This window comes from Sander lucioperca, chromosome 1 (assembly GCF_008315115.2).
Source record: "Sander lucioperca isolate FBNREF2018 chromosome 1, SLUC_FBN_1.2, whole genome shotgun sequence".
Classification (NCBI taxonomy): domain Eukaryota; kingdom Metazoa; phylum Chordata; class Actinopteri; order Perciformes; family Percidae; genus Sander; species Sander lucioperca.
In genome coordinates, this window is record NC_050173.1 from 54238815 (window position 1) to 54260346 (window position 21532).

General features: G+C 41.0%; 1 protein-coding gene across 1 annotated transcript in view; it reads left to right on the top strand.

Annotated features, from left to right (window-relative positions):
* The window catches only part of LOC118496429, a 397714-nt gene extending 380406 nt beyond the window's left edge, over positions 1-17308 (top strand). The window contains exons 27-31 of the mRNA XM_036008181.1: positions 7938-8111; positions 8467-8640; positions 14801-14841; positions 17039-17075; positions 17233-17308. Coding sequence (XP_035864074.1) covers positions 7938-8111; positions 8467-8640; positions 14801-14841; positions 17039-17075; positions 17233-17308 — 502 coding nt within the window. The remainder of the gene's footprint in view (positions 1-7937; positions 8112-8466; positions 8641-14800; positions 14842-17038; positions 17076-17232) is intronic.
* The last annotated feature ends 4224 nt before the right edge of the window (positions 17309-21532 follow it).

The following is a 21532-nucleotide window of genomic DNA, read 5'->3' on the forward strand; positions in this document are numbered from 1 at the left end:
GCGGACACCTTAGTAAACAGCGTGCAGCCTTATTCTGAGCAATTTGCAATGTCTTTATAGTTGATATGGCAGCACCTGACCAAACCCCTGAACAAAAGTCCAAATGGGATAGGACCATCGTTTTAATGACGTTTCTCATTATATTATTTGACATTTTATTGAGGAGGAATAACCCCTTGAGATGAACCATCTCGTTTTCGAGGGGGTCCTCGAGTCCAGAAATTAACATTGACCTTACAGCGGCAGTCAAACAGAAGAAAGAAAAAAAAACAACAACAATAAAAAACAACAACTTACTTTACAATAATGGTAAGTGCAAAAATATATAATACATAACTCATGCAAACAAGACATTCACTCATACAAGACTCTCCAAAGGTTGCTCACTCTTCCCTCAACAAAGTAAACACATAAAATATATATGTACCGAAACACACATCTAGACACCAGTAAACATGTATGCACACATAAATGTAAGAGATTAAGAGATTAGTGTGCCATGCTTAAAATAGGTTTCATTTAGTCCAGTTTAAGGGTATCAACTCTATCAGTGGTAACCACTGTAGAGCAATAGTAAAGTAAAGCAGTGGCCACCAATAATGCTCCAGCATCTGTTCTGACCTGTGCATTCAAACCAGCACATAGATCTCAAAAAAAAAAAAAAAAAAAAAAAAAAATTAAAAACAATTGCATGCATTTTGAAGATGTTGAGCTAGGGCATTTTTAAACATTGGAAAGGAAGTCAAAGAGCAAATTGAAATTGGAAGGTTATTCCACTCATAAGGTGCTTTATATTGAAATGCATATCTTCCTATTTCTTTGTTGATTTGAGGAATGAGAAAATAGATTTGGTTATTGTGTCGCAAGTTATAAAATGAGCTGAATAAGATTAGATATTGTTTTAAATAAGAAGGATAGTCCATATAAATGCATTTAAAAATAAATTGTAACCAATGAAAACGCCTTCTATCTGGTAGGGTCAGCCAGGACAGTTGATGGTACATTTCACAATGATGTGTTCTGTAGGGGCAGCGGAGAATAAATCTACACAGGCTATTGTAGGCAGTGTTAAGAGACTGAAGGCAGGAGGCTGTAGTATTTTGGTATATGATATCGGCATAATCCAAAATTGGCAGTAAAAGTTGAGAAACAATTCTTTTTCTAACAGGAAAATTAAAACAGTTAATTGATTGGTATAAAATTCTAAGTGAGCAGTTGAGCTTATTAATCATATTATGTACATGAGTGCTAAAAGAAAGATCAGAGTCAAGCCAAAGGCCAAGATATTTGACCTGCCTAGTAGGATTTATGGGAGTTTGATCAAGAAATGTAATTTTTAGTGAATTTTCAAATGAAAGATTCGGCTTTTTTTGAAAAAGCATTGAATATGATTTTGATTTATTAAGTAGAAGCTTGTTGGCCAATAGCCACCGCTGGACGGAATCAAAACCATTTTGTAATGTAGTGCTGATGTCATAAATATTAGGTTTGGAACAATAAATGACCGTGTCATCAGCATAAAGTTGGATATTGCATTCAGTGCAGCTACGCAGAAGATCATTGATAAATATCGAAAAAAGTAAAGGCCCGAGAGAGGAACCTTGAGGAATTCCTTTGTCAATACCAGTGAAATTAGAGATGCTGCCCCTAAAGGACACACACTGACGACGATTGTGTAAATAAGAATTGAACCAAAGCAAAGAAGAAGTAAACAGACCAATAGAGTACAATTTGTCTAAGAGTAGATAATGATCAACTAAGTCAAATGCTTTAGTAAGGTCTAAAAATAATGCACCTGTACACATACGATTATCAAAACTTGAAAACACATCATTGGTAAATTTAAGAAGTGCTGTAGTAGTAGAAAAATGTTTTCTGAATCCAGATTGGCATTGAGATAATTGTCAGATAATTGTCAGATAAATAATTCGATAATTGGAAAAAGATTATTTTCTCAAAAACTTTTACAACACTATTGATAATTGAGATGGGTCTGTAGTTATTAATATTTTCAGGATCGCCACCCTTGTGAAGTGGGATAAATTTGGCACATTTCCAGGCTTAAGGAAATTTACAAAAAGAGAACGAAAAGTTGAAAAGTGAGGCCAATGGCACTGCTAGTACATGAGAACCAATTTTAATAAACTTATTCTCGATGCCATCTGGACCAGCACCACTGATAGAGGACAGTTCACTTATGGCCCTTTGCACATCAGCTGGGCTGACCTCTGTAAATAAAAAAGAACTCCCTGGCTGGATACAAGGGGCCAGATCAGGTTGAAAAGTAGAAGTCTGTACTTGTGGTGCTAGGGAAAAATGCAAACTAAAAGCATTAGCATTGGTAGCTGGATCATCTATACTTTCATTATTCAGGTTCAAATTAGTTGTAGCCCGCCCAGATCTCCCAAGTACATTATTAACCTGTTTCCAGAATCGTTGTGGGTTTTTAAAATCATTCGTTCAATCATTCAACAATTTCTGAAATAATTTGATTTAGAGTTTCTCGTCTGCATAGTGCAAATGTTCCTTAACCGTTTGTATTCTTCCCAGTCAGCAGTGTATTTTGTATGTCGAAATTTGTACCAAGCCCTATCCCTCTGTTTAAAGAGATTAATAAGGTCTCCATTTACCCACGGTAAGTGACTACCTTTAACTTTAACTGTGGTCCAAGGAGCATGCTTATTTATAACATTCTGAAGCTCAGTATATAGAAAATTCCATGCATCATCAATAAATGGAACTAGATTGAGCCTGTACCAATTAATTTGTTGCAAATCATTAATTTGGTTTGCCTTATCTTGATAAATTTAGGAGGGAGACGTGGCTTCATAATTTTCCAAATACAATAAATCACGTGGTGATCACTAAAACAGTCCGGTAGAAACCCAGATTTAATTATTCGTTCGGGTATAGGGTGAGAAACTAGGGCCCGATCCAAAAGAGATTTAGAGGTAAGAGTAAGTCTTGTGGGCTCAGTTATAAGTTGAGTCAAGTTTAAGCTATTAATGATATTTCTTTCAGTAAGTGTTTTGATGAATGAAGCCAATTAATGTTAAAGTCACCCATGAGTATCATTTCCTTATTAGAAACTAAGGAAGATGCAGTAGAAATAATATTTTTTAATTGATTCGAATTTGGGAGAGTTAGGCAGTCTATAAATATTTCCAATAATTAACTGCTTGTTTTCATGAAGAGTGATTTTGATGAATAGTCCTTCAAAATGTACAGGAATCTCAATAGGAACCATAAGTTGAGAATTTAAATTTGATAATACATAAGTGGCTACTCCGCCTCCCCTTGTGCTTCTGTCCGATCTAAACAGTTTATAATTGTCTATACTGATATCGGCGTCAGAGATGTTGCTGGTAAGCCAAGTTTCGGATAACATAATAATATTTGGATTATTATAGGCCAGCCACGCTCGTAGTTGATCGATTTTGGGGAGTAGACTTCTAATATTCAGGTGCATAATGTAAAGATCTTTACCCATATTTATCAAAGATAAATCACTAGTGAAGATATCTATGTGAGTACATATTGAAAAATAAAAAAAGAAGGTGGGTGAGCGCCATGGGAGGCAACACACACAAAACCATATACACACAAACACCCTACAAAAACAGACAGGTAAACATGCAAAAACATTAACAAAAGATACGAAACGAAAGAAAAAAATAAAAAACAGATTCAAGTCTGCAGATAAAAGAAAAAAAATAAATCATTGGTGAGGGCATGTGTCAGTTAGCCATTACATTTTTATTGAGAAAATTTGAACATCTCCTTATACAGTTTTTCACAATCGCTATGACACTTTTTTCAATACTTTTAACAACTTTCCTAAACTCTTAACACACCAACACACCTACAACACACGATTGGCAAAACAATTAATTTCATGCTCAAAATCACACATTGTAAACAAAACTCCAACACTGATTTTCAAAATACAATAATTCACTAACACAATACACTATGTCCACCAAAACAATGCAAACATGTCTCAAAATCAAATAATTCTTCCAAAACACTAACACATGTTCTCTCCCAACAGGAACATTTAGTCAATCACTGCACAATGTCATACAAAACACTAACATCAGATGGAATTACAGAAACTGCATTATTTTATATGTGTCAGGTCTGCCCTTATATAATAGACAATAGTGATTGTATTGATCATAGATTGTGTTTTGCACTGCAGTTTCTCTTGAAGCCTCTCTACATTTTTGTTTTGTTTAGTAAATGCATGCATATTTTTTTTCAATATAATTTTTTGGGCTTTTCCGCTTTTATTTGACAGGACAGCTAGTTGAGAAAGGGGAGAGAGAGAGAGAGAGAGAGAGAGAGGGGGAAGACATGCAGGAAATTGTCACAACTCGGATTTGAACCCTGGACCTCTGCGTCGAGGCATAAACCTCCAAGTATATGTGCGCCTGCTCTACCCACTGAGCCAACCCGGCCACCATTTTGTTTCTTTTGCTGCAGAGATGCAATACAAAAAATTAATAACCCATCTCAGAGTATGAAAAAAAGGAGACAGAGACAGAATTGTCCTGGTACTCGTCTTCCTCTCCCTCATGAAGGCATTTTTCTTATTTTCTGTGTTCATCTACAGTATATTGTTCAAATAGGACCTCTTTTACTGTACTACCATATGATCATGGGATTGAAAGAACCTCAACACCTGAGTGGTGTGTTTCGAATGTTTAGAAGGGAATCAGCTGTGATTGATCTATTTGTATAACTTCAATCAGCTGTTTCTCAATAAATGCATGTATAAAATGCAGGGGATATATTTGTGTTTAAATTTACAATACGATCAGCTGTTCACTTTGACTTTAGCCTATAAGTTAGGTTTAGAACATAATGTTATCTGTTCTGACATACAGTGTGAAAGCATTTGTAAATTTGTCAATAATAATCCATTGTTTTGGTCTTGGTGGAGCTTGTGTGTAAAAGAAGTTCAAGCATTTTAAATTTGTGTTAACTGTATGCATTTTGTGTCAAAGCAACAAGAAATGTGTTAATTGTATAGCCTTCACAGACAGATGTGCTAACTGTGTTAAGAGTTTAGGAAAGTTGTTAAAAGTATTGAAAAAAGTGTCATAGCGATTGTGAAAAACTGTAACTGAGAGACCTCAACCCATTTTTTTCACCACCCCATCAATGTGTTGAGACTAGAGATGAGCTGATACTGCCTAAAATGCTGGTATCGGTAAGTACTGGAGTTAATGCACCAATCCGATACCACGTAATAAAGCCCTAAAAAAAAATCTACGTTAAAGTAGTTTATTTATGTTCTTTTTCCGTTATAACTGACTGTCAAACTGGATAATAAAAGAAAGTTCTGGGGCGTTCATTGTTTGTGTTTGTTCATTTTTCACAAAGAGTTTAACCTGAGCCAGACCGACAACAAAGATAGAAATCATATCACATCCATACAGGAAAAGTAGTATACAGCTGTTATACATCATATCACATCCATACAGGGATAGTAGTATACAGCTGTTAAAACATAATAAAATATATGAAACACTGGTATCGGATCGGTACTCGGTATCAGCCGATACGCAAGTTCAGGTATCAGAATCGGTATCGGGAAGCAAAAAATGGTATCGGGCCATCTCTAGTTGAGACCAGGATAATTTACTGTCTACTATAACCCCAAGAAGCTTGGTCCTTTATACCTGTTCAACTGCCTTACCTTCAACATATAAATTTAATTTAGGTTCATTAAACAACAGATTTTTTGTTCCAAATACAATGCTTGTGGTTGTGGATACATTAAGAACTTGTTGATCATTTGTTACCCATTCCAAAGCTGACTGCAATTCCTCATTCAAGACACTAGTAAGCCTCTCAGCTGCAGATGCTGCCATCTATATTGTTGAGTCGTCAGCATACATCGCCATTTTTGCATCTGTTAAGGTTAAAGGTTCATTGGTAAATTTAGAATAAAGCAATGGCCCCAAACAGCTTCCTTGTGGAATTTCACAGCTTACGACTATTTGGGCCACTAAATGGTACAGTTGCATTCTTAGGTAAAGGAATGATTTTAGCAGTTCTCCATGTTGTTGTTTTTTCTAAACTCATATTCAACACATGGCTAACTGGAATGGCAATCAAGTTTGCCACCAATTTCAAAAGTTTTGCATCCATATTATCCACACCAGATGGTTTGTCTTTACAACTGAGTAGCAACTTTTCCACATATCTCACATCAAATTTAATAAATTCAAAAGTACATTGTTTTCCTATCATAATTTGATCTCTAATCAAGGTATATGATTGTATGTTAGTTGTTTGGCACATTTTCTCCTTAAGTTTTTCCACTTTGTTGTTAAAATAGTTATTGAGGTGTTTAGCAATATCCACAGGCTTGGTAATGAAATGTCATTTTGATTCAAGAAATGATGGAGTAGATTTGGATTTACTGCCCATTATCTCATTAAGAATATTCCACATTTTCTTACTGTCATGCTTTGCATTCCTAATTGCATTTTCATAATACATCTTCTTTTTCTTTTTATTTAACTCTGTCACATAATTTCTTAGCTTGCGGTAAACTTGTTAATAAAGCCCTCTTTCCAGTCTGATGACAGTTTTTCTTCATCTCATACCTTTCTGAAGAGTGGATATAGCATCTCTATGGTAGTGTCCATGTCAGCCTTTAATGCTTCTGCTGGAATATTATCTGGCCATGTTGATTTGCAATTGTTTTTCTGTACTGCTCTCTGAATCTCCTTTCTGCTTGGTGTGTCACAACTGATGGGGAGATCTATTCCTGCTGGTTGGATATCTGGGGCGTTTGCTGGTGGAGGCCTGTTAAGCAGTTCTTCAAAATATTCCGCCCATCGATTGAAGTCGATTGTCTTGATGGTGTTGCTTTCTTTATCTTTAACTGGTCTTTCTAGCTTGGTGTATTTGCCTGACAGCTTTCTGGTGATGTCATATAGTTGTTTCATGTTTCTGTTTCTTGATGCTTCTTCAGCCTCCTCCGCTAGTTTGTTGATGTATTTCAGCTTGTCAAACTTGATGCTTTTCTTCACCATTCTGTGGGCATTGCTGTATTCTTTTTGGGCCTTAGCTTTGGATGTTCTAGTGCGATTGTTTGTTACTGCAATATTTGTTTCTTTCCTTACTTTGACCTTTTGTAATGTTTCAGCAGATGTTCATTCTTTTGCTGGTATTTCTTGTAGCCGACGTCTTCCTGACATGTTGATGTTATAGTGTCTTTGATATGTTGCTGCTTGTCAATGCTATTCTCTTCTAGTAGATCTCGAAGAGCTTCATATTTGTTTGAGAGTTTCACGCTGTAGTCTGCTGGTGTGGCCAATCCGCCTCAAGGCTGTTCGTGTTGTGGCTTCACAAATGCTTTGCTGCATACCTCAGTTGTAACGAGTGGTTATTTGAGTCAAAATTGATCTTCTATCAGCTGGAATCAGTCAGCCAATTCTCCTCTGACCTCTCGCATCAACAAGGCATTTTCGCCCAGAGGACTGCCGCATACTGGATGTTTTTCCTTTTTCAGACCATTCTTTGTAAACCCTAGAAATGGTTGTGCGTGAAAATCCCAGTAACTGAGCAGATTGTGAAATACAAAAGTTGCTTAGATCACCTTTCGTTCCCATTCTTACATTCAGTTTGGAGTTCAGGAGTTTATCTAGACCTGGACGACACCCCTAAATGCATTGAGGCAGCTGCCATGTGATTGGTTGATTAGATAATTGCATTAACGAGAAATCTTACAGGTGTTCCTAATAATCCTTTAGGTGAGTGTACCAGTATATATATACTGTATATATATATTATTTTTATTTTTTTTTATTTTTTTTTGCTCTGAGTTCATTCTGTGAGCTGAAATGCTAACTGAGATCTTTGTTTTTTTCTGATAATAATACTGATATTTATCTTCTTGTTTATTACCGTATCTTCAGGCTGAGTGGCTGTAACCTGTCAGAAAGAAGCTGTGAAGTTCTGTCCTCAGTTCTCAGCTCCGAGTCCTCTAGTCTGAGAGAGCTGGACCTGAGTAACAACAACCTGAAGGATTCAGGAGGGAAGCTGCTGTCAGCTGGACTTCAGAGTCCACACTGTAAACTGGAGAATCTCAGGTTAGGATTCATCAACCTGTTCAACTGATGGTCACTTGTAACGTGCCTAAGATTGTCTCTGCTTGTATGATTTCAAACAGTTGTGTTAATTTAGTTTCAATCTCTGTCCATGAACATGTTTTTCTTCTCACTCTGTTGTTAGAACTTGAAATATCAGACAGGAATTAGAAAGCTACCAGTAATGTTAATTTGTTGATTGACATTAGTGGGTGTTTGATTGTGTGTTGTTTGAGTTACCAGTAATGTTGTCAGATTGTTGATGGACATTAGTGGGTGTTGGATTGTGAGTAGAAAGAATCAGTGAGAATCCCATAGTGTCCTTAGATCATGTGACATGTGTTCTGTGTGTTTGCAGTCTGTCAGGCTGTCTGATCTCAGAGGAAGGTTGTTCATCTCTGGTCTCAGCTGTGAGGTCCAACCCCTCCCATCTGAGAGTGCTGGACCTGAGCTACAATCATCCAGGAGACTCAGGAGTGAAGCTGCTGTCGGCTGGACTTGAGGATCCACTCTGGAAACTGGAAACTCTCAGGTAGAAACACTGGATGAACATAAAAAGGAGATATTTGTGTAGGAGGTCTCCAAGGAGAACATTTCAACTAACATTTCCAGCAACTAAAATGATAATAAGTAATAAGATAAGTAATACAACACATTACTAATGTAATGTTGGTAATATTATACCCGTTACAATCTCAGTAATGGGAGTTACAATGCTAAAATGCATTGTAACTCCCATTACTGAGATTGTAACGGGCCAGTTTGGTTTTAAATTCTGCATCAAAAGCTGTGTTCTGGTCTATTTAAATTGCCATCTCCTAGATCTTTCTCCTAACAATGCATTGTGATCAGACAGAATTGCTGGTTCTATTGTTATCATGTGAAACATTGCCTTAAGCTCATTGTAGCACAAATATAATCAATACGGGAGTGGGTGAGGTGACGTGTGGAAAAGACGGTGTAATTCTTGCTAGTAGGATTGTGCATCCTCCATACCTTTGTAAGATGGTGGGATTCCACAACCGCTCTAAACATGTCTGATATATGTTTCTGGGCCTTTGTGTAGTTGACCCTGATCTATCCTGATTTAAATCTAGTACTGCATTCATGTCTCCCTCTATAATTAGTGAATATTCATTGAGAGAGAACAATTCATTAGTTAGGTACGGGAAAAAAATGTCATATGTAGACGGTGCATACACCGAAACAAAGGCTATTTTCCTACTCCTTATCGTAGTACATATATAAGATATCTTGCCTGATACGTCTTTACTGCTTTTGTCTATGGTGAGTGCGCATTTCTCCGACAGCAACACAATGGAGCCCTTAGTTTTGGTGTCGTCACTAGATGAAGCAGCAATCTTGAAATATTTATTTTGTAGATGATTTGCATCTCTTTTACGTGAATGCAACTCTTATATAAGCGCCACGTGTTTGTTTTTCCTTCTTAGATAGTCCAGGAATTTAGCTCGTTTGATGGGCCCATTTAGCCCCCTTGTGTTAACTGAAAGGATTGAAAGCTCAGCCATCTTCAAAATTTACACATTTACCTGTATTGAGTAGCCTACTGGAATTCGCTGACAAATCTGTAGCAAAAGGTGTGTAGCGCGGTCCTCCACACCCAACTCCGGGCAAGAAACGCCTGCCTCCGTTGCTGTAGTGAGGGCGGGCGGTGGACAAGCAAATCTGGGTTGCCTTCAGCATGTAGCTTGTGTCGCGTCGCTTCAAGCTCCCGAGGTCGGTGGACCGCGAATGCGACACAGTCAGGCCGGTCCGGATCTCGTTCTGTAATTTCCTGCATCTCTGGCTCTTCCTCAATGTGTTGCGGCAAGGTCTTGATTTCCGTTAACACTGTTCTAGATCACTGATTCAGTATGAGCATACTTTGTTGCTTTTCCAAGACCCAAATGATTAGGTCCTCCATGTTGGTGATCGTGCTAACATCAGTTGCTATGTTAGCTAACGCTCCATTAGCCACCGCCATGCTAGCAGATTTCTCCATTTGAGTAGACAGTTTAGGCGACAACGAGACATCCTTTTTTCGCAACTGAGGGCATTTCACTGAGTCGCCGTGATAACAGACGAAACGATTTGGCGTTGAAGAAAAAGTAATAGACCTGGTTATTTAATGAAATGCGGAGGTGAAACTGAGGGCTTAGTCTCCTGCAGCCATCATAGTTGCTGGTCACGTGATCTCCCCTTTCCTTTTTATTTTTAAAGAACTATACAAAAAATAATCACAACTTTTTTGCAACTTTTGCTGTCTCCCGCAACTTCATTGCAACAAACAGACATTGGAACTTTTATTGCAAATTTTTATAAAAGCCCCCGCAAAATTAGGCATTTTGGGCTCCAACAATCTCAATCCTAGAGGGACTAGGTAGTGAGGTGCAGTCGTCGCTCATCCAGTATAAGAGTTTTTGCAAGTTAGCTGCCCAGTAATATCGTCTGAAGTTAGGGAGTGCCAGACACCCCCTCAGTGTTAGGGGACTGTAATATCGCCTTTCGGATACTAGTGGGTTTGCCACCCCAATGAAATTTAGATATTGCCGTGTCCAGCTTGTCGAAAAAAGATTTAGCGATAAATACAGGGATGTGCTGGAAAAGCTAAAGGAATTTGTAAGTTTAATTTGTAAAGTGGGAGGTCCTGGAGCGCAGAGGGGGGATGGATCCGGCGACTCAAAACGGGGGTTGGAGGTAACGGAACAAAAAAATAAAAATGACACTGCCTAGTAGCTTCCTGACTAAAAATATCTAAACAACGCTGTGTGTACATCAGGGCAATGTTTATTTTTATTTCAGAACATGCACTGCATCGGTGCGAAATGTAAAAAAATTAAATAAAATACACTGCAACAATCGTTTTCACAAGCAGCAATTATCCATTGGACTATTAAATTAAAAAACCAACCGTTGTCTCCACATTCTTGATCGGCAGAAACGGTTTTTGCTTGTTTGGGATCCGACTGGCCATCGTATTTGAACAAGTTAAGCAAACTTTGTTGTCTTTATGACATTTTTCCCCTGAGTTAAATGAGGCTATAACAGCAATCTCAACCAGCACAAGCCTTGTGTCACTAGAAGTGCAGTGCCGTGCTGCTCCCTCCGTCCCTCTCCCCATGGGCATCAGTTTGGTTTGAAATGTGCTGGGGACAGAGACTCATCAGGAATTACATTTCCAGAAGTGCTGGGTACAATGACGCATTCATTTTTTTTTCTCTTTCGCGCAGGTCATGTTTTGAAAGACGCTGTACTGTAGCTTACTAATGAATAAAAACATGGTTAAATGTACGTAAACAATGATCAATGATTGCTAAATTTATCTCTAATATTGCTCCTCATAACCACTGAAAACTGTCAAAAAATCTAACCCAAAGTCCAATTATTATGGACGTTATCTGACATCTGACGCGTTTCTGCTTCACATTTTCAGTAGGGCAGCGGAGCTGTGGGTTGACTCCCCTCATGAAAAAGCTTAACGTGGTTTAATGTACCTAAACAACGATCAATCATCACCACATTTCTGGTTAGATTTTTTGACAGTTTTCAGTGGTTATGAGGAGCAATATGAGAGAGAAATTTGGTAATCATTGATCATTGTTTAGGTACAAGCTTTTTCCTCGCCATAGGCGCCAATGAAGAAGAAAACGCTTTGTGAGATAACTTATATAATTGTTGGATTTCGGTTTAGTTCTTTTGACAGGCTTAAGTGTTCATTACAAGATATGACCATGAGAAATTTGGGTATCAAGCTTTTTCACGTTAAGCAGAATGTCCCGACAGGCAGTGTTGTGAACAGAGAAGCGTGCAGCCAGCGCAGCAGCAGAGCGGCTCTGTCTGTTCCTGCCCTGTGGGGATAGAAATTGTTGTGGATTTTTTGGCATCTGTCGCTCAAGAATGATATGTGTTATGGACTTTTTTTTTTAACTAAATTGAGCTTGAGGTTTTCAAAAAAAGTGGTGGGTACAAAATCACTCATGACGAAATCTGGTAGGTACGCGTACCAACTGTCCCCACCGAACTCGACGCCTATGCCTCTCCCCCCTCCGTCTACCCTGAAAATTCACCTCAAAACGCATCGAAAATGCAAACACGAGATTTTTGTGGAACTTCAATGGGGAATAAAGGCTAACAAAACAGATAACAACATTGAACACTACACAAACAGTAGTTTATTTTTTTCATTTAGGCGACTCATTTTTCTTGGTGACACAGGAGGTGCCAGATCCAATAAAAAAGGTTCCGGATCCAACGTCGGAGGTGCCGGAACATGTTCTGGCGTGTTCTGGCTCAAATTAAGCCCTAGGGGAGGGCAACCATCTTAATAAAATTTATCCGGCCCGTGAGGGAGAGCGGTAAGACCGACCAGCGGTCAAAATCATTTTCAGTTTTTTCGCAACATGTCTGCAACAGGTATTGTAATAACAATAAAAAAAGTAGTGAAACCCGTCCTCTGCCCACTTAAACGACGCTAAAGAGCGTGGGAGCTGCATAGCCAGATAATTTATCGGTAGGAGCTTGCTTTTCTGGTAGTTGAGCTTGTAGCCGGAGTACGCACCGAACCGTTCCAAAATGTTTAAAATCACAGGAAGTGAGACGGCTGGGTTAGAGATGTTGAAGAGCAGGTCGTTCGCATACAGTGAGACTTTATGAGTTGTGCCAGATCGTGGGATCACGGTCAAGGTCAAGGTAAACTTTATTATCCCACAAGGGGAAATTCATGTGGTCATTCATTACGCGCCCTTATCACAACATATTCTCTAAACACATAGACAACACAGACAAGCCAATAAACATGTATAGAGAAAAGAATAACAATACTACAGAAATGACAATGACAGAAATTAACAATGGCAATACAAAAAATAAACAATACTGCAAAAATGACAAAGACAATCCAAAATCTGACATTTACGAAACATAAAAAAATTATTAATATTATCAGGTAGCTAAAAATGTATGTAAAAAGAATAATAACTAGGCGTGGTTGTCAAGGAATTGAGATCTACCATCCAATTAAAGTGCCAGTGCGGGATTAAAGTGCTTGCGATGTGCTTGGTAACTATACAATCTGATCGCTGTAGGCACAAATGATTTATTGTACCTTTCTGTTCTAATTCTCTGTTGTAAAATTCTACCAGATGACCTATTGCTTCTCATAAATTTATGATGGAGAGGGTGAGTGGGGTCATTAAGTTCTTTTTTAAGATAAGCTCATTATACAGCTAAGCTGCCGACACCTGGTCAAGTCCAGTGATTTTACTGGCCATCTTAATCATGCGCTGCAGTCTCTTTTGGTCCTTAACATGCATGTTGCCAAACACGCAGATAAGGCCAAAAGACAGAACACTCTGGAGGATACTTTTGTAAAACATTACAAGGATGTGTCTGTCTAATCTAAAAGTGTTTATTTTCCTAAGAAAGAACATCAGCTGGTGCATTTTCTTAGTTTTGTTCAGTGTACATTCATTAAAAGTTAGTTTAGAGTCAATTTCAACTCCCAAATATTTGTAGGTTGAGACCGTCTCTACTAGTTCAACATTGATCTTTGAATTCTATTTTTGCTAAAATCTATGACCATCTCTTTTGTTTTCTTCACATTGATTTCAAGAAAATTATCAGAACACCACTGAGTGAAACCCTTTAATTTCCTCTGAAATCCATTCTGGAAGAAATGTCAGACTTCAAAAAACCAACCAGTGCTGTGTCGTCAGAATATTTAAAATAAGTGTGGGCTGAAGAGGAGGCTTGACAGTTGTTGGTGTACAATGTGTATAGGATAGGCGACAGAACGCACCCTTGTGGTGCCTCTGTGTTTATAGTTTTTAAGGATGATATACATGACTTAAATCTGACTTGCTGACTGCAGTCCGTCAAGAAGTTATAGATAATAAAATCATATACCATAAAATCAATTGGGGATTTACTCCCAAATGCACCAAATTTCTCACCAGCAGGTGGGGTTAGGGCCTATGTCCTTAGGCAGAGCGCTTGTAATTCAATGTCCTTTTTGCAGATCTGATGCTTCGTCGTAATATGACCAGGGTTACAATATTTATTGTTGATAAACACACACACACCTCCACCTTTCCTTTTCCCAGAGTTCAGGTTACGGTCCATCCTCACCAGCGTATAGCCCTCTAGGTCGACCGACGAGTCAAAGTCCACCTCAGTGAGCCAGCTTTCTGTCAAGCAGATAAGGCAGGATTGCTGGTAGTCAGTGAGGTGCTGAATGCAGGCCCGCAACTCCTCTGCCTTATTCCTTAGGCTTTGGACATTGCCAAGCATAACAGATGGAAGTGATTGTCTGTAGGGTTGTCTTTTCACTCGTTCCCGGAATCCTCCTTTCCTGCCTCATTTCCTTGCTTTGGGGTTGTTGCCCCTGACACATTTAGGTGGAAGCAGCGATGTGTGTCATTGGGATGAAAATGCCTTGCAGGGGATTTAAGATTTAACAGAAAGTCTTGTTCTCAGTTTGTCCTGAAAACATGATGTGGACAACAGGGTTGATGTTTTACAAGCTTTTTTAATCACTACAGAGAAAGGTCCATGTACATTTAAACTGAACCTTGAACCTACTGACCTCAGGACAGGAGTTTTGAGATGTATTTCTCCAGCTTTCAGACTGTTCCTTCATCAGTGTATAATAATGTGTGAGAGTGATGTAATGCCCCCCCCCCTCCTCCTTTCAGGGTGGAGCCTGCTGGAGTCAGATGGTTGACACCAGGTCTGAGGAAGTGTAAGTCTGTTTTACATTTCATTCATGGAACTGTGACATCACTCATTCAGCCCTCTGATGTCATCATCTACGTGCTGATTGGTTAATAACTGCAGCTGTGTTGTGTCTCCTTCTCTCCGTCAGATTCCTGTCAACTCACACTGGACACAAACACAGTGAACAGACACCTCAAACTGTCTGACAACAACAGGAAGGTGACATATGTGGAGGAGGATCAGTCATATCCTGATCATCCAGAGAGGTTTGACTCCAGGCCTCAGCTGCTGTGTAGAGATGGTCTGACTGGTCGCTGTTACTGGGAGGTCGAGAGGAGAGGAAGGGTTGATATATCAGTGAGTTACAGAGGAATCAGCAGGAGAGGAGACAGTGATGACTGTGTGTTTGGAAGTAATGATCAGTCCTGGAGTCTGATCTGCTCTGATTATGGTGGTTACTATGTCAGGCACAATAACAGAAGAACAGCCCTCCGTCTCTCCTCCTCCTCTGTCTCTGGTAGAGTAGCAGTGTATGTGGACTGTCCTGCTGGCTCTCTGTCCTTCTACAGAGTCTCCTCTGACTCACTGATCCACCTCCACACCTTCAACACCACATTCACTCAACCTCTTTACCCTGGGTTTGGGTTCTGGTCATATGGTTCCTCAGTGTCTCTGAGTCCTGTGTAGGACGGAGAGTCTCCTCCTGTCAGAGAACCAGACAGTTGAGTCTGATCAGGATCATCAGCTGATGTTAGTGAGGAGAATGTGGGTATCACCAATGATTTCCTGAATGGATTAGATTCTGCTCCAAACAGCTAAATGACATGTAATGCTCTTCATCATCGTCTCCAAAAGCTGCATTCAGCAACAACCTTGCTGCTTATCTGACAGCTTTAGTTCCTTTACACATTCAGATTATTAAAACTAAATACAATCAGATAATAAATGATGATGTATTATTACAGATTACTAGCTACAACATTAAAGTCATCAGTCATTAGAAACCAGTAATATCATACTGATTATTCTGCAGAATCACCACTTTTACTTTTGGTACTTTAAGTATTTTTATGCTGATACTTTTGTACTTTTACTTATTTCTACACTGTGGTATCAATACTTTAACTTGAGTACTTTGTGGTATATTTTATATTCTTATTTTTTATTATGATATATTTTTATTTTGTTATTATAATTCTAAGAGTCAGTCAGTTTTGTTGTTAGTAAACCTCCGTACAGATCTGTTCCTCTCATCTCCATGTTTGTTTTCTCCCCTGAGTGATTCTGATTGGCTGACGACGTTTGAACTAAATATATTGAATATAAAGTTATAAACAACGTTTGAGCACAGGGGAACATTCATCTCTAAAAGACAGACAGAGAGACAGACAGACAGACAGACAGACAGAGAGACAGACAGACAGACAGTTCTGTGTAACATCAACTTCATTCCAACTCTAACTCTAGTTTAACTTCTTTTGTGAATTTATGGTAAATTAAAACTCATTGAGATGAACTGAAACCTAATTTAGGAGTAAAATGTGTAGAAATGATGACTAATGTAGACTATAGCTGAGAGGATGTAATAGTTGTAAGTTGATGAATGATATATTTAAATATGTGATATATAATTGTTCTTCAACATTTGAAATCAGTTTAAAGAGATTTGTCTCCATCTGGTGGAGAGACTCAGCAGCACAGAGGGGGAGGTGCATGATGGGAAATGTAAGTTTCTTTCTTCTGTTCAAGTTTTTGGTGTTTTTGTTCCTGTTTTGTGACGTTACTGTTGCTGTTTATAAGTTCTGGTTGTTTTTGAATGTTGAAGTTAGATTATTTTAAACTTGTAGTCCCCTTTCTCAACGTTGTTGTGTCTTCTTTAACGTTGTTGTTCCTGTGTCTCTGTTGTTGACATGGAAGATAGATGTACATGTTGTTGATGAGCTGATCAAACAGCTGAAGTTGATTTCCTTTCTCCAGCCGTCAGAAAACAAACTGTCGTCTCCCTGCCCAGCGTAGAGTCCCATGAAGAAGGAAATGTAACATCATTCAAATAAAAGAAGTTCTCTGCTTCCTACATGGAGTCTAACTCTCCCTTATTTATTCATTGGGACACATTTAAAGCTGTCCAAACCAAATATATTCAATATAAAGTAATAGACAACGTTTGAGCCAGGAGAACGTTCATCTCTAAAAGTTGGGCAGTGTGCACCTTGCAGTACTCCTCTACTGGCTCCAAGGCAAGTCCCCGCGCTTGTCAGCAGTCTTCAGTTTTCAGCAGAGCTTTCCCCCCTGGTGTGGCAAACTTCTCTGAATTTGGTAGAGGTGATGCGGCACCTCCTTAGTTGGTGCCACTCAACCCAGGAACTCTGCTCTCGTGTGCGGTTTTCAATTTTGTGTGCTGTCTCCAAAGATGTCGCAAGGGATGCCAGATGATGGTGCTGAGTTCAGAAAACACAAATGCACAGGTAGAGGGTCCCAGTCTGTAATACGAGAGGGGCAGCTGTGGGGGAGAAGGGGCATCTGTGTCTGGACGGGTACTGGGGACCAAAATACCATTAGTCCACAGGTGCTGAGTCCTCCAGTCGCAGCCCCCGGTATCGAATCAAAGTCCCACGGTCGCCATCCGGTTCCTTGCGGCACGGGACAGTCCGTGCATGTAACGCGTCCTCATCCTCTTCTTATTCCAGCCAGAAAACACGCAGCGAAGGCGAACCCTCTCCCCCCGCGGGTCGTTCCCAGGGCAGCGCGGCAGAAGAACGAGTCTGAAGTCGCTGGATCGTGAATGTGATGCAGTCAGATTGGTCCGGCTCATATATCATGATTTCCTGCGTCTCAGGTTCTGCCCCGATGTGTTGCTGGGAGGCATTAATTTCGGCCAGCACTTCCTTCACTGCACTGTAGATCACTGATTTAAGCACACTTAGCTGCTTCTCCAAGACCCAGTCAATTAATTCCTCCATATTAGAGAGGGCGTTCACATTAGCCACCACTCCATTAGCCGCTGACATGCTAGCAAATTTCTCCGAACGAGTAGACAGCCCAGGCGACAACGAGACCCACTCTTTCGTGCCTGCAGGCGTTTCACAGAGTCACCGTGACAACAGGCAAAATGATTTGGCGTCGAAGAAAAATTAATAGACCTGGTTATTTAATGAAATACGGAGGCGAGTGTCGGGGCTCAGTCTCTTGCTACCATAGCGGTGCTGGTCACGTGCTTCTCCTGCCCCGAATGTATTTCAAAAAGTTGACTGACAAATATGAAACTGGACAATAGCCTATGTAAACTTATTTCTTCATGCCTGTCACAAAGCGATCCCTCCTCTTGGCTCTCTCTCTCTCTCTCTCTCATCTCCTCTCGTCGTCTCCTCGTCATCTCTCTCTCTCTCATCTCTCCTCTCTCCCTCTGCGCTCTCTCTCCCTCTCCTCTCTCGTCGTCTCTCTCTCTCGGGTCTCTCACCTCTCACCGTTCTCGCTTCTCTCTCTCTCTCCCATCGCGCTCATCTCGCTCTCTCTCTCCTCCTCCCCTCTCTCTCCTCTCGTCCGCTCTCTCGCTCGCTCTCTCTCCTCCTCTGCTCGTCCTCCTCTCTCCTCTCATCCTCCCTCCTCTCCTCGGCTCTGACCTCTCTCGCCCTCTCATCTCCGTCGCCTCTCTCTCCTCTCTCTGGGCTCCTCTTCTCTCGTCGTCGGGTGCGTCATCTCTCTCCATCCCTCCCTCTCGGGGGGGGGCTCTTCCCGCGCGTCTCCCCCAACCTCTCCCCTCTCAACTCTACATTCCTCTCTCGGGCCATCAGGGATAACCCGGTCACTTCCTCTCGGACTTCTCTCCCTCCTCAAAAAACCCCCTCCCTCTCCTCTCATCCCCCACAAAAGATCCTCAAAAAAAAAAAAATAACTCTCTCTCTCTCTAAGCAAAGAAAAAACTCTTTCACTCTCTCTCTCTCCTCCTCTTCTCCTCCCCTCTCCACGGGGACTGGGGGGGATCTCGAAAAGAATCATCATCACGACAGCTCACTCTCTTCTCTCCCCATCTCCTCATCTCTCGGTGCGGGGCCTCTCCTCCCTAATACCTCCTTCTCATTCGTCTCAAGAGACCTCTCTCTCGCGGGGCCTCTCTCTCTCGTCTAGCAAAAAGCCGCTCTCCTCCTCTCTCCTGCTCCCTCCCTCCTCCTCTCTAAAAAAAATCTCTCTACAAAATCGGTCCCTCCTCTCCTCTCCCTCTCCTTCTCCTCCAAGAACTACCACGGGGGGGGGGACAATCCTTCTCTCACTCTCGAAACACAATCTCTCGTCCGCAGTCCCATTCCTCCATCTACCTCCTCTCTACGAAAAAAACAGCTCTCTCACTCTCTCTCTCCGCCTCCGCATGCGCTCTCTCTCTCGCCCAAATGCTTCCACTCGGGATCCCTACTCCCTCTCTCAACACTCTCTGGGCGTCATCTCTCATCACTCTCACACCCTCCCTCCCTCCTCTCGTTCCTCTCTCTCATCCGCATCTCTCCCCCCGAAAACTCTTCCTCCCTCCCTCGGTCCCAACAATGCCTCTCTCTCTCCCTCTCCCCTCCGCTACTCCACCTCCCTCTCCTCTCCTTTCTCCCCCCTCCCATCTCTCCTCCCTCCTCTTCCTCTCGGGGGGTCCTCCCTCTCCCCTCTCCTCCCCTCTCAAAAAAAACTCCTCTCTCTTCCTCTCTCGTACTACGTACACCTTCAAAATCCTCAAAAAGAAGGGCTCAGTCTCGGGGGGGGGGCATCCCATCTCTCTCCCCTCTCCCGTCCCTCTCGGTCTCTCGTGGCTACTGGGGGGCACCTCTCTCTCTCTCCTCTCTCCTTCTCTCCTTCATGGGGGGGCCATTACTCTCTCCCAATCCCTCTCTCCTCTCGCTCTCTTGAATGGTACCCGTTCCCCCTCTCTCTCTTCTCTCTCTCCTCCCTCTCGCTCTCTCTCTCCAAAAGAACACAGAAGAAAAAGAACCAGAGACAGATGAGTGGGGAAACTGTGGTAGATGGAGCCTATGTGTCGTGTGTGTATGTGGTGTGTTATATGTGAAGGTATTTTGGGTATGGGGGTTGGGGGGGGTTGGGGGGGTGGTTGGGTGGTGTGTGTGTGTGTGGTGTATATGTGTGATGTGTGTGTGTTGTGTGTGTGGTGTTGTGTGTGTGTGTGTGTGTAGTGTGTTTGGTGGGGGTGGTTTGTGGTGTGTGTGTTTGTGTGTGGTGTTGTGGTGTGTGGTGTGTGTGTGTGTATTGGGTGTGTGTGTGTGTGTTGTGTGTGTGTGTGTGTTTGTTTATGGTGTGTGTGTGGTGGGTGTGTGTGTGTGTATGTGTGTTGTTGGTGTGTGGGTGTGTTAGGTGTGTGTTGGTGTGTGGTGTGTGTGGTGTGTGTTAGGTGTGGTGGTGTGTGGTGTGTGGTGTGTGTGTGTGTGTGTGTGTGTGTGTGTGTATGTGTTGTGTGTGTATGTGGTGTGTGTTGTGTGGTGTGGTGTGTGGTGTATGTGTGTGTGTGGTATGGTGGTGTGTTTGTGTGTGTTGTGTGTGGTGTGTAGTGTGGTGTTGTATGTGTGTGTGTCTGGTTGTGTGTGTGTGTGGTGTGTGTGTGGGGCGTGTATGTGTGTGTGTGTGTGTGTGTGTGTGTGTGTGGATGTGGTGTGTGTGTGTGTGTGTGTGTGTGTGTGTGGTGTGTGTGTGTGTTCTCTCTCTCGTGCCTCGTCGTGTCCGTCATATGGTCCTTACTCCCTCCCGTGCTTGCCTGATCACGTGGCTTGCTTGAGAGTCAGCAGGGGCTGATCGAGTGCTGGTGTTTCTTCGGGTTGGTACATGCTACAGGTGTACAGGGGAAGCTAACTCATAGGGAGGGAATATGTATTTTTGTGGTAAAATAATTATTAGTATCTTATTATTATTATTATAAAACTCAATTTGATTAATTCTTCCTGTAAGTTCATACTGTTTATGTTGAGCATGTAGTCCAGTGTAATGGACACGTCTGTCACTTTCTGGAAAAATGATGTTTTTGAGAAAAAAGTGAATATTTCATTTTTTCATGCCATTTCCCTGATGAAGGTCCAAGACCGAAATGTTGTATTTTTTAAATAAATAATTGCTTGCGTAATGGTCAGTGTGCGGGATTCTTTCTGATCTGGGATCTTTGGTCCAATGCACCTGCCCGACAAAACAGGTGTGCAAAAAGCTTTCCTACGATGCCCTAAAAGTAGAAACACATTAAAAAATGTTTGACTCGGCTTTCATAACTCATGCATCAGTAGAATCTACAAGGCAGTTTTTTTTTTTTGCTTCCTAGTTTTCACAAGGACTTTTAATGTTGTTGTGAAAAATCTCTTTAGTGTTCGGTGATGAAGCTGTAAAATAAGATTGTCTGAGTTCTCTACAGTATTTTCTTTATTCTTTTGCAAAAGAAGGAGACAGTTTAACAGACTGACAAGCAATCTGGCTCAGGTTCAACTTTTTGTGATCATACACAAACAATGAATGCCATATAACTTTCTATTGTCTAGTTTGACAGTGAGTGTAACAGAAGAAAAGAATTAAACTACTTTAACGTAGATTTTCTTTCTTGGCTAAATGATGTATTGGATCGGTGTGAACTTACCGATAGCAGCATGTTAGGCAGAATCAGAGGCTGTTCAATACTGTACAGAATACATCTGTTATGTATCACAGAGACTCTTAACTGTATACCTGACTTAGTCAGCGAG